The sequence below is a fragment of the Meles meles genome, chromosome 14, assembly GCF_922984935.1.
Source record: "Meles meles chromosome 14, mMelMel3.1 paternal haplotype, whole genome shotgun sequence".
NCBI lineage: Eukaryota > Metazoa > Chordata > Mammalia > Carnivora > Mustelidae > Meles > Meles meles.
In genome coordinates, this window is record NC_060079.1 from 10,749,037 (window position 1) to 10,762,242 (window position 13,206).

General features: G+C 43.6%; 1 protein-coding gene across 1 annotated transcript in view; it reads right to left on the bottom strand.

Annotated features, from left to right (window-relative positions):
- The window catches only part of FLT1 (fms related receptor tyrosine kinase 1), a 176,624-nt gene that overhangs the window by 137,673 nt on the left and 25,745 nt on the right, over window positions 1-13,206 (bottom strand). The window contains exons 2-3 of the mRNA XM_045977932.1: window positions 11,226-11,322; window positions 10,647-10,873 (exon numbers count right to left, since the gene is read on the bottom strand). Of these exons, the coding sequence (XP_045833888.1) occupies window positions 10,647-10,873; window positions 11,226-11,322 (324 nt within the window). The remainder of the gene's footprint in view (window positions 1-10,646; window positions 10,874-11,225; window positions 11,323-13,206) is intronic.

Sequence of the window (13,206 nt, forward strand, 5' to 3'; positions counted from 1 at the left end):
TTGCCCCCAGATTTTGTTTGTTTGCTCAGCGTGCTCTCAAATTTCCTCATCAAAGTCCAGGAGATGCGGCGAGGCTGATGTAACTGAAAAATCCCATGTTTCTTTCTTTCATTCATTTAACAAACATTCTTGAGCACCTCCCATGTATAAGACCCTGTGCTGGGTGCTGGAACTAGTGCAGTCAGTCCTGGTCCTCCCAGAACCGGGGAGAAGAGAGTTCTATGTGAAAGGGCCAGGGCAGCAGAAAACCAAACCTAGTTTGGGGGAGCCTGGGGAGGTGATGTTTAACTTGAGACCTGAAGAGTAAGAGTCAGCTGGTGAAGGAGAGCTGGAGGGAGGTGTGGGGAGGGGACAAGTGTCCCAGGCAGAGCATCCCGGTCTATGTTCCTCTTGCTGCTCTTTCCCATAGTGCTTTGCAATTGGCTCATTGTAACAGATTCCATTTGCCACAACTGCAGGCCCCTCAAGAGTTAAGGGTGTCATCTTTGTCATTTCTATTCTGCCCAGCACGGCGCCTTTCACACAAAGTAATTATTGCTGATTGATCCTGCCAAGTACGGGCACCGTACTATGTCTATCATGTCATTTAATCTCTTGACAACCCCGAGAAGTCGTCCTCTTCTCATTCTGTAGGGGAGGAAGCTAAGGCTCTGAAGTTTAGATGGTATTAAGACAGCAGGAGCCATCCCAGTAAACACATAGCACACGCCCTAGGTCAAGCCCTGGGACAAAACGTTCCACAGGTATGAACTCCTGATTGTTAAAGGCGGCAAAGGGCAAGAACTTTGTTGCCTTCTCTACCATGTATTAGTTCCGGGACTCCTTATGCGAGCAAGTTGCTTAAACTTTCTGTGACATGGAGATAAAACAAGCACCATTCAGAGCACTGCGGAGGAAAAGAAAACCATCACCCTGTGCAAAGAGCTTCCCGTGGTGTCCAGCAGAGTGAGACCTCAGTGTTAACCACTATTCTTACTAAGAAACTGGTACAAAGTCAAAGACCTAGCATCTGTCAGAACAGGGATTTAAACCTAATCTGAACCAGATCATGTGGTTTCGACTACAGCTCACTGGTCGACATCTGATGAGGGAAGACAGGGTGTTTATGGTTTTAGTAAGTCACCTATTTTGAGAAGCGCCATCTGTGAGCCAAGACGATGCCAAGATAACCCAGCAGAATGCATCAGATGACAAAGCAATGAATATTTTAAATAGTAAACGAAAACGTAAGAATGTCAGAACTGCGAGAACCCGAGAGATCAAAACAGACCTCTGGGTCTCCAGGCAAAGCAGGCGTTTCGTTACCATGGCTAAAGAAAGTTACAAAATGTCAGAAATTTAAAGCCTTTTCAGCTTAAGGGGATTTCTCCTGAAAAAGTCCCTTGCTCATTCTTCTTAAAAAGATCACTTAGAGGAGATTTTCAAAAGTCTTTAAAGCCATAAAGTTTTGATGGACTGTTCTTCACACTTTTTGACTGTAGAAGGAAAATGACAGACTATGGTCAATTTTACTGCTTTTGGACTCTGCTGCCATCTGGAGATTTCACTGATTGTACCTCAATCTTCAACTTCTCAAAGTCTTAGATTGTGTCCAAATGGCTCATTCAAGACTACGTTCATTCCGATTATTTTTTAGTATTTCTGTAGTTGTACTCAATGCCTTGTGATATACACTTGTATAGCAAAGCTTAGCCAGCTGGCATGCCAAAATTTTCTGGTAGGAGTGTCAGAAAATGCTCTCTTTCTGAGGGAAGGGCCAGAACGTTTGGCAGGTACCATCAAGGGCTAAAGTTGAATTCCTAGGAATACGCTAGGTGAACACAAGTTCTGGGGCAGGGACCAAGGAAAGAAGGTGCAATGCCCCCAATTGTCAACGAATCTACCAAGAGGAGTGGCTTCTATCCCAATCACACGTACATGTTCTCTATGGCCAAAGACCCTTGCTATCTAATGACAAAATGTTTCTAGAAACGAAACATGAAACGGCAGGGCTTGAAGATACCGAGAAGGCATTCTATCAAATTTTCAGAGAGTTGGAAAGGAGAATGGATGAGTTAAATTACTCTTCTCTAAACTCTCACCATGTGGTCCTAATCAGCTGTCTCCAGTGACAGACAGAATGAATAATCTCCTACATGCCTGAGCCATAGAGGGAGTACAGAGCTGGAAGGCAGAGGGTCTGTTTCCCAAGGAAAAACCTGCCATTCCAGTCAACAGTCATCGGTGTATATTTTAAATCCTAGAAACATTCCCTGCCCCTTTTATACAACTTCATCAAATGAGAAAAAAGGAAGGGAAAAAAACAAAAACCACCAACCCAGCAAAACCTGGCCTCGCACTAAGTTTCTGATGAAGCTGTATGCAGAGACAAGCCAGAGTGCTCCTAGGAATTCTAAAGAAGATCATTTGTAGTAGAATTCTGGAAATGCATACCAGCCTCAGGCCACTGCGGTGTTTCCGCAGGCCCACCTGTGTTTCCAAAGACCGAGAGTCCAAACTCTGTTCACCTCAATGTGTTCCTTTGTCTCCTGAGCAAATATATCAGACAACGATTTAAAAAGAATAAGAAACACAATCTATCAGCCGACCTGGCGTCATTCTTTGCTTCCTGGTGCTGCAAGGTGACTCGTAAGTTTTCTTCACAACAACTTTGGGCTGGAGAGACTACTGGGGCAGGAATCTGAGACTGCCCCCAAACCAAAACTCTGGAAAGCCATTCTTACTGAAAGATCCCATGTTAGAATAAACGCAAGTTTCAGAAAATAAGGGGCAGGAGCCACAGGTTAGGGATACAGATGAAGTGAGTAAGGGAGGTGTGGGGAGAAGCTCTTCGATGGGCAGGGGGAAGGGGAAGGGCTACAGGTTGTGTAAACTGACACTTAAACCTGGAGATGACTCTAGATGTTAATCCAGCAATCACAGATAATGTCATAGATTCGCCAAGAAATCCAGACCTAAAGAATTCACCCAACTCCTGTAGCTAAGAGTTTTTTGTTTTTTAAATTGGTCTTGATTTTTTTCTTCCTACAAGACATAAACTGTTTAAGCATCTTTTTCCCTTGGAGGAGAATTTTGACGAATAGAAACAATATTTTCTCCTTCAGGTTTGAGGAAAATATGACGGTGGTTGCACTGAAATGTTTTTGGAAGCGCGGGAAGTTCGTTCAGCCTTGCGATGCCCTCCCCGCCCACCACGGCTCTGCCCTGCATGGGGCGGTGCGTCTGGCTGATGCAATCCGAAGCACGAAGACACCCCCTTTCAGATTAGGCCGGAGGGCTGACATCCTCTGTGCACGCCCCCCTACCAATGCTGTCATCACTACCGTGGAAGAGATGGAAGCCGCGAGGCTCCACGTACATGGGTAGGTCGCTACTCTTTCCACTGATGTCCCTGACTGTTACAATGGCTGTGCTGTCTGCCCTACCAGGGTGGCAAATGAGGCAACAAACACCAACCACTCAGACATCACCCAGCTAAGTAGTGTCCACAGAGCATGTCCCGCGGGTCCCATTGGCTGTGAGAATGGGGAAGGGGCCCGATGGAGGGCAGTGTTGGGACAGAACCTGCAGGCTTCACAGGGCACCCTCAGTAAGAGGGTCAGAGGAGTCCCTCTTACTCCTTGAAAGACCCACTTTTGAGCGACAGTTATTCCCTAAAAAAGTTAAACCTGTGCTCACAAATCTAATTGGGGTCACGGTCTTAGACCACGGGGACTCCCAAAATTGTAAGATCCCCCAACTTCGCTCTTTGTGGTGGCACAGAACAAGCAACAGGGCCTGGTACCTAGCAGGTGTGCAAGCCCCCTCTGCAGACGGCTCCCACCTGCCCACGGCACCTCCGGGGTCAGACCCGTTGGTGGGAAACACGATTTCAGGGCTGTGGTGTGCAAAACACACAGCTGCGGTACAGAGCCAGCAACAGGAGGCTTACCCCACTATTGAGTTCTCTGCACACCTCTGTTTTAGAAGTAGCGTGCCAAAAACACCATAGTGCGGGGCACATGGGTGGCTCAGTCAGTTAAGCGTGTGCCTTCGGCTCAGGTCATGATCCTAGGATCCTGGGATCAAGCCCCATATCTATCTCTTGTTCCATGAGAAGCCTGCCTGCTCAGCGGGGAGCCTGCTTCTCTCTCTCCCTCTGCCAGCTGTTCCCCCTACTTATGCTCGCACTCTCTCTCTCTGTCAAATAAATAAATAAAAATCTTAAACAACAACAACCATAGTGCTTCTATAATTGGTGCTCTTTTCCTAAATAAAAAGTACAGATAGGACCTACCTAGTCTAAACCAGGCTAACACTTTCATAATTTACCTGTTTAAACTTTGATCAGTTTGAAATTCTAAACATATTTATTGAGTTCCACAATAAGACACATTTCACATCAGACCCTCTGAACTTCTGTTTCCACCATACATACACACGCACGCACACAGACATGCCGATGTCTTTTACCTGTATGTGGGTGTGTGTGTGTGTGCATGTGTGTGTAAGATGGAAACACAAGTTTTATTTAAAAATGCTTCCTCAGGGTGCCTCGGTGGCTCAGTGGGTTAAGCCTCTGCCTTTGGCTCAATCATGATCTCAGGGTCCTGGCATCGAGCCCCACATCGGGCTCTCTGCTCTGCAGGGAGCCTGCTTCCTCCTCCTCTCTGCCTACTTGTGATCTCTGTCAAATAAATAAATAAAATCTTAAAAAAAAAAATGCTTTCCTCAAACACTACTTACCCTTACCTACTGCAATATACTTGGATATTTTCCATTCTATTCTGCTCTTCCTTTTTTAACGCCGATTACAATCCATCAGTTTGATTCCACAGACCATTATCATGTTGGGATGTACATTTTTTTTTTAAAGATTTTATTTATTTATTTGACAGAGAGATCACAAGTAGGCAGAGAGGCAGGCAGAGAGAGAGGAGGAAGCAGGCTCCCTGCGGAGCAGAGAGCCCGATGCAGGGCTCGATCCCAGGACCCCGAGATCATGACCTGAGCCGAAGGCAGCGGCTTAATCCACTGAGCCACCCAGGCGCCCCAGGATGTACATTTTTTAAAGCCCCGGTCAACTTGGTACATAGAGAGAGCTATATCTCTCTCCCATGTCGCATGAGCTAGAACACAGCCGTGAAACAGTGTGCATGCAGATGGCCCCAACTGGTCTCTGTTCCCCACAAGTGACAACACAAAGTTCTCTGGGATGGGGATTTGTGGCTCTAAGTTCCCATCGCTAAGAATAACACTCTGCCACGGGCTTAACCTATCATTCCTCAAAAAAAAAAAAAAAAAAAAAAAAGATTGAATCTGAAATTTTAAAAAAATTTAATAACTATGTAATATATATTCTTAAAGATTAAAATAACAATGAGTTTCATAGTTTGAAGGCCCTGGTAGCAGGAACTGGAGCAGAGTGGGAACAGCGAGGGGTCAGACCTAGATCCCCAAACTGGCTTGTCATTTTCTCAGTCCTGTCTCCTGAAGGTCACTGAGGCTGTTCTCTTGTATATAAAATGGAAGAAATAATACCAACACAGTTTATCTCAGAGATTATGTAAAAGCGCTTTAGGAAAATCTGTACAAGGGAGAACACAGGACCCTTCTCAGAAGGTCTGTGTCTTCGCTGCACAGCCAGGGAGAGCTTTCTCTCATTTACATGAAGGCATGATGATTATTTTCTCCCAAGATACCGGGAAAACACTTTTTTAAGTAATCTCTTTGCCCAACGTGGGGCTTGAACTCATGACCCCACAATCAAGAGTCCCATGCTCTACCGACTGAGCCAGAATATCCGAGTCAACAGAACCTCTACTACTTTTCAGTGATGTACCTAGTGCGTCTGATAGTTTTGGTTTTTTTTGTTTGTTTGTTTTGTTTTTTTACCTAAAGTGAAGCTGCTATGCACACCTTACCAGTTTGACACAAATGAGAGAACCAGTGGAGGAAAATCTGTCAGGAAAACGCCCCAACCCCTTTGCTTTCATAGACTCAGAGAGAAAAACAATCAGGTAAAGAGAAGCAGAAAAAAAGAGACAAGTTTCTCTTACAGGGAAGAGGTAGAAGACACTCACCCAGTAACAACACACACACACATCCATTTTTTTCCCCTTTTCAATTAATTATAATTTTTTAAGAGAAGATGTTATACTTCAAAGAGCCCTGAAAGGCTTGGTTGCGGAGAGAGGAGGAATTCAGGCTGACTTCACCGTGTGGGGAGCTTAGCATGCTAAGTTCAAGGTCTTCCTAACTAAACCGGAGACTCTGACAAGACAGCACAGACTTCGGAGATGCCATTAAAAACTCTTCTGCTCAGCTTTCTTACTTTATGGCCACAACTCATATATTACAAAACGAATTTCAAAGAAATCCTCCAACTTTTAGGAAAGGCTGAGCTGCAGCCAATTTCTCATGTATACCAGAGGGTCAGAAAAGCCATGCAAAAGCATTCGTTCTCTCTGAAGGGGATGAACACCATCTAAGGAGGCCTTACATTACTATTCATGTAGAAATCTCTCTGTTTTGCAATTAGCAAAGCATGGAGGAGTGCTTTACAATCTGTTTTTCTTTATGACCCAGAATTCTGCAGCTGTAGTTATGGGAAGATTCCATTCATTTTGCTAAGCAATTTTCTAAAATGTATATAATATTTTTTCAGGTACTGTCATTCAACCACCATTTATCAAGAACAAGCCAAGGGTATACCAAAAGAGGGGGATGACTGTCTTCACATCCGTGTAATTCAGGGACACGAAGCTCTACTTGGCTATGGGTACAAGCTGCCCAGGCACCCGTCCAGAATTCCGAGGGTCTCTGACTCCTCTCCCTCACCCACCATGACCCAACTGCTCACCAAGGCCAACTGAATCCCTCCAACTCTACCCCCCCAACTTCTCTCCTTCCCCACAGCTCTCAGAGTGACCCCGGACCACAACTCCCCTGCATCAATGCACACAACAGCCCCATCCTGGGTCTTCCCACCTCTTCCTTGCCCTCTCTGGATCTCCTGGTACCACTGAGACTCTGAAAGAAAAAATCTGACTACCTTACTCTGTGGCTAATACTTTTGTGGTCACCCCCCGCCCCTTGTAGTTTCAACGTGAAGTGGATCTCAGGTTCCTCACTTGTAAAATGAAGAGAGGGATGCTTTATGGGGTTGTTGTGGGAATTAAATGGCATAATGTAAACAAAACCGTTTGTTGAAAAGAAACTTCTTACAAATGTAAGACGTTATTACATTAAAGGAAATGGTAATTTACCAGAAAATTCAGCAATTAAAGTGGTTAAATATAATTACTTGAATAATTAAATTGATGTAATGTATTATGTCAGAGGCTTGGTGGACTTTATACAAGCTGTAATGCCAAAGCAGTGAGGTTGATGTCTCTGTACATCACATATCAGATGATATGTCCGAATCTCTGCTTAGGTGGGAAAAGTGCCCATTACCCAGCAGGCCGTCAACGATGTCTAGATGAGAGTTTGGTTATAATTCACATGCTAGCTCTACACAGACAAAGCTATACCGCCCTGATTCTTTTTCTTGGAGCCCGATCAGACTACAAATCCAGGTCTTTTTCAAAAGATTAATCTAAACTGTTTCTCAACTTCATGCAAATCAAAGTGAAATGCCAATACATCCACAGATGCTTATCAGGGCAGAAACTCTCCAAACAGAACAATGAGCTCTGAAGTAAATATTCAAGAGTAATAAATAAATGATAACCAGTTAGTACCTAGTGAGTAATAGCAGCTGCGTATCAGGACCTGGTCGGAGTTTTATTAACCCTAGAGACAATCGTGAGTCATGGGGGACAAGTTTTGTGCCCCTGAATGAAATTAAACTTGCAATGTAGTAGGTATTCAATTAAAATGGAAGCATAAGACTAACTTTTTTGGGGCGCCTGGGTGGCTCTGTTGGTTAAGTATCTGCCTTCAGGCCGGGTCAGATCCCAAGGTCCTGGGATCGAGTCCCAGATCCGACTCCCTGCTCAGTGGGGAGCCTGCTTCTCCCTCTGTCTCTGCCTCTCTCTCTGTCTCTCATGAATTTTTTTTAAACATTTTATTTATTTATTTGACAGAGATCACAAGTAGGCAGAGAGGCAGGCAGAGAGAGAGGAGGAAGCAGGCTCCCTGCCAAGCAGAGAGTCCGACGTGGGACTCGATCCCAGGACCCTGAGATCATGACCTGGGCCGAAAGCAGAGGCTTAACCCACTGAGCCACCCAGTCGCCCCTCATGAATTTTTTTTTAAAGACCAACTTTTTTTCAAAGGAATCGATAAAATAATGAAAACATGAAATGCATAACATGTTAGGCTATTTGAAAAAGTTACCGTTGCTTAATAAATTATATCACAGCTCCCTGGACTTCAGGAGAGTGTGTTTTGAGATCAACATCACTATCGAGAAAGACCACAAAACCCGCACTACTATTCAGGGCCCAGTTCAACAAGCATGTAGAAGGTAAAAGTGAAAACAGTTGAACATTCCTTTTTAGGAAAAAAATAAATAAATAAAAGAAATTTTTTTGTTTGTTTGTTCTGTTTTTTACTCATTTAAGTACTTGATTTGAAAGTCAGACTCTGATAAACCCACAGGAGACAGTTTTATGAGACTTTTCGTATGAATGAATTTTCCCTCTTTTCCCTGGAGAGATGGGAATAAAAGTGTTTTCTTTCTCCACGAGTGCCAGAAAGAATGTAACATGCAACATGGAACTAGAAAAAGAGAACAGATGGCTGAGTGTTTCATTTTCTCACCACTATCAGACTTTGTGTCTGCTTTCCCCCGAGCTGCAGAAGTAGCTGTCTGGAGGTCTGTCCGGCTCTGCACCTTTCCACCTACCCACTTCCTGCCGGCCACCCTCGCTTCCCTCCTATGGACGTGGGCTGACTTCCCCAAGCCAAGATCCCAGGCCGACCTCCCCCTGACTTTCAAGCACATTGGCTACATTCCTATGATGGAGAACTGCTAGTAAGTTGTAATTGACCCCCATCGCCAACCCTGGAAAAGTGCAAAATGGAAAAACAGGAGTTTAGAAGAACAGAATGCAGAAAAAGTGTCATAGTCTCGATCAGGCTGATAAAAGCTAAAAAGCGGTTTCTGACAGCACCTACAGTACAGCTGCTCCACTGTCTCCTAAAATAGGAGCTCTGAGTCTGGATTTACTTTTAAGATTTTATTTATTTGACAGACAGAGATCACAAGTAGGTTGAGAGGCAGGCAGAGAGAGAGAGGAAGGGAAGCAGGCTCCTTGCTGAGCAGAGAGTCCAATGTGGGGCTCGATCCCAGGACCCCGGGATCATGACCTGAGCCGAAGGCAGAGGCATTAACCCACTGAGCCACCCCAGAGCCCCCGGATTTTTTTTTTTTTTTTTAAGATTTTATTTATTTATGACAGAGAGAGACAGTGAGAAAGGGAACATACACACGGGGAGCTGGAGAGGGAGAAGCAGGCTCCCTGCTAAGCAGAGAGCCTGATATGGGGCTCAATCCCGGGACCCTGAGATCATGACCTGAGCCAAAGGCAGATGCTTAATGACTGAGCCACCCAGGCACCCTTGAATTATGGGTTATTGTACGTTATGCTTGGGTGAAACACTGTCTAGGTGCCTTACTTCAAAAACTAAAAAAAGAATCCTGCCAAAACGTAATTCTTTAGTTTTGCCGTCCATGGGAAGCCTCACTGCGAAGGAGACCCACCATATTGTATATTTAGGCTACTGACCGGTTGGTGGCTTGTCCTGTTTTGGTTTTTTAATTTGATTTTGTGCCTGAGGTGCCTACTAACTTTGCTTTGTGCTGTCTAGAGCCTCAGGGGGTTTTGGGGTTGTTTTTTTTAAAAATTCCATTCAGTAATTTTTGGAAATTGGCTGGAACGGATAAACAAGGAAGAACAAAATGACAGGCCGTTTTCCTTATTCTTTCTCAGGCATCCGTTTCTACCTTCAACTGATATTTCTTTAAGGATTTTACATTTCTTCCCTCTGAGTATCACTTCATATGCTCAATTCTTCGAGGAGTGAAAAAGAGTACCATAAAAGCAGTAATTGGAAAATGATTCGTTTTTTGCCTTTTGCCCTTTCTACAATATAAGGTTACATGCCAGTTCTTATGTCATTATAATAGTTGCTTAATGAACATGAAATACAACATTATTGGAACCAACTCTGTAACATTCAAGGGGTGTCAGCAACATTTCATATTTAAATCTAGCGTAAAGAGCACTATTTTACAATTCTGACATATAAGTGAATGCAGTTGTGCTGGAGACAAAAAAAAGTCTTAGATTCTGTTTTGCTCTTCTAGATAATTAAGGCATAGAACTAAAAATCTTACCATTCATTTATTCAGCCAGCTACGCTACATGCCAGCCACTGTTCTAGGTGCTATGGATACATCTGTGAGCAAAACAGACAAGAGACAAGAGTCTCTCTCTGCAGGGAACACACAATTGACCCTGCGTCCTTGAGAATCATGGTTGAAACTGACCCTTAAGAAATGCATTAAAAATGCATTCCACCAGTTTCTAGGGCAGAAGCTTTTCCTTGGCCCATTTCCTTCATCGTTAAGAATGCCCACTTTCCAGGGGGAACAGGGTGGATTTATAACCCACTGCAAAGGGTAACAAACAGAATATAGAAAATGGAAACCCTACCATTAATAAATATGTAGATCGTAGATTCTGTTTTCTTCTTCTTTGAAGCAGGTATAGATAGATATTTGCAGCTGTAGAAGCCAGTGTGGTTTGCCTGAGCCGCGTTCAAGGTCAGAGTACTGCAGAACTGTTTGCCATTCCTTCCACAGGCCGATTTAGCTATGCTCAGCCTTTTGCTTTCCTTTCTCACTGTTTCAGGCAAAGACCATGAATGGGCTGCTTCCCCTCTGCAATCACAGATAAGAAAACAAAACACAATTAGGGCTGGGGCCAGGTCCTAAGCATCCATATCATTAGGAAGCGCTATTCTGAGGGCCTTGAAATATTAGAAAGCTTTTAAACAACTTGGAAGAAAAATGCAAAGATGTTCATTCGGGCCATTGCTTCCCTGTTTCCCCTCCAATGAGTGAGTCTCTCCTTGCAAAGCTGGATACATGCGGCTTGCACTTTGCATATTACAAGAGACCACTTTATGTCCCCGCCTTTGTACTCTGAGAGGCAACCCCTTCTACTCCGCCAGGGAATGATCTGGCCTTAGAAAAGGCAACCAGGTTATCCCCAAACCAACACGTCACTTACCTGCATTGGAGATACAGTGTCTGGCCTGCTTGCATGACGTGCTGGGTGCCTTTTAAACTCAGTTCAGGACCTTTTAATTTTGAACCTGAACTAGATCCTAGAAAACAAATTTTGGAGAGGTATTATTTGCAAATTGTCTTCTCATGGTTTCTTAAAGTCGTATCTTCCCATGAAGGCAACTTTTAATCTTTAACTTACTTACATTTGCAAAAAGGTACATGTAATATTAACTTGTCTTACTTCACCAATTTTTTCTAGTCCAAGCCTTGTTCACAAATATTATACATCCTAGTTTACCAAATCATTTAAATATCCAAAAACCCAGTGATCCAGAACATTAATAGATTCAAACATATTCCTAAATGCAGCCATGTTAAGAAGATAAAGTAACATTAAAAACTCTCAGGATTAAATGTCATTGTCATTCAAAACTGAACTTCTACCATGGTGGGTCATCTGGTCCTATAGGCCTGGCTGATCTTCCTTTCCAAATACAAACAAAGTATAGAAGCTTTCTGGGTTCTAGACATAGCTCAGTGATTAGCAAGGCCATGATATTCTGGGCGTGTCATTTCTCTTTCTGAACCAGTTTCCTCTTTCGGAAAACCAATTCTAGACCAACAATCAGTTTCAGAAGTCTTTTGGTTTGTCTTACATAATCTCCAAGTTCCCTTTATCATGGAAAGAGAAAAAGGGAACTATTCACCCCTACGTGACATTTGACAAGCATACTTCATGAGGAATGTTGTGAGATGATGAGATAAGCCAAGCGAAAGTGCCTGGAAATCTACACATCTCTATACAACACAATAATAATATCCACCCCAGGGACTCTGTATGACCACCTCTCTCTCCAGAGCTCAGTTTTCTTATCTGGAAAATGAGAGATGGGGCTAGATGACCTTGGATCCCTGACTCCTTTTCTGACATTTCCAGTACCGTGATCTTGGAGCCACGGATGCTATAGAGGGTGATCCTCTCCTGAAGCAGCCTTGGGCATGAACTCATCATAATAAATATTAATAAGGATCTGTCCCGCCTCTTCCTCCCCCCCCACCCCCTCCTCCTATGGAGGCAGCTGCACATGCCTGGCAAAAGCAGGAGATCAGGGCCCCAGGATTAGCAGGGACAAGCGTGAGGGAATGGATATTCTTAGAAGAAAAGTTAAGCCAATCCTGGAGCCATTCTTTGGGAATACTTTTTTACTTAAAAAATAGGTTCATCTATCAGTAGAATTCAAGATAGAAGACTGAGCTGAATCTCTAGGCTTGTATGTCAGATCACAGATCTGGGAGATGAGATACACATGTCAGATTCCACGGTTAAGTCTAGCAGGGCTCTCTAGCGTCACTTGTGGGTCCTAGTATCGCAAGGAAAATGAGACTCTGTTTTAAAAATATGCATTTGAGGTTTAATTTCTCCATTTACTAGCACATTGGCCTTGGCTGCCTTCATTGTTGCTCCTTAGTATCTTCAGGCATAAAACCGGAAAATCCACGATCTACCTTGCAGACGTGGTGTGTGGATTCAGAGCTGAGTCCTCTAAGTGAGGGTGCTGCCCTGGTGTGGATGGATGCCCAGTCACTGCCATCTAGAAGAACTGCTTCCCCCACTTCCTGCTAGAGAATATTTTGCTGACATGTAATTGCGAAGATATTACACTCATTTAAGCTTCATTTCTGTTGTTGCTGGTGGATACAAATTAATATAAAAGTAACTTTTATACACAATAGGTCCTGGTATCATATTACTGCTAGGGAAAAAAATGACCGATATTAACTAATTTACATTAAAATCACTGTTTCATATAGATCTAATTGGTCCATCAAATAACCCCAGAGAACAAGTCAACCCATTCAGGTACTCAGCAAAGCATTTTGTACTTTATTCATCTTTATGAGTTTCCTGAGGCAACAGAGAGCTCAACCCTAGTGATCCACAGAACACTAAGATTTTCTAAAGCCACAGGCAGGAACTGATA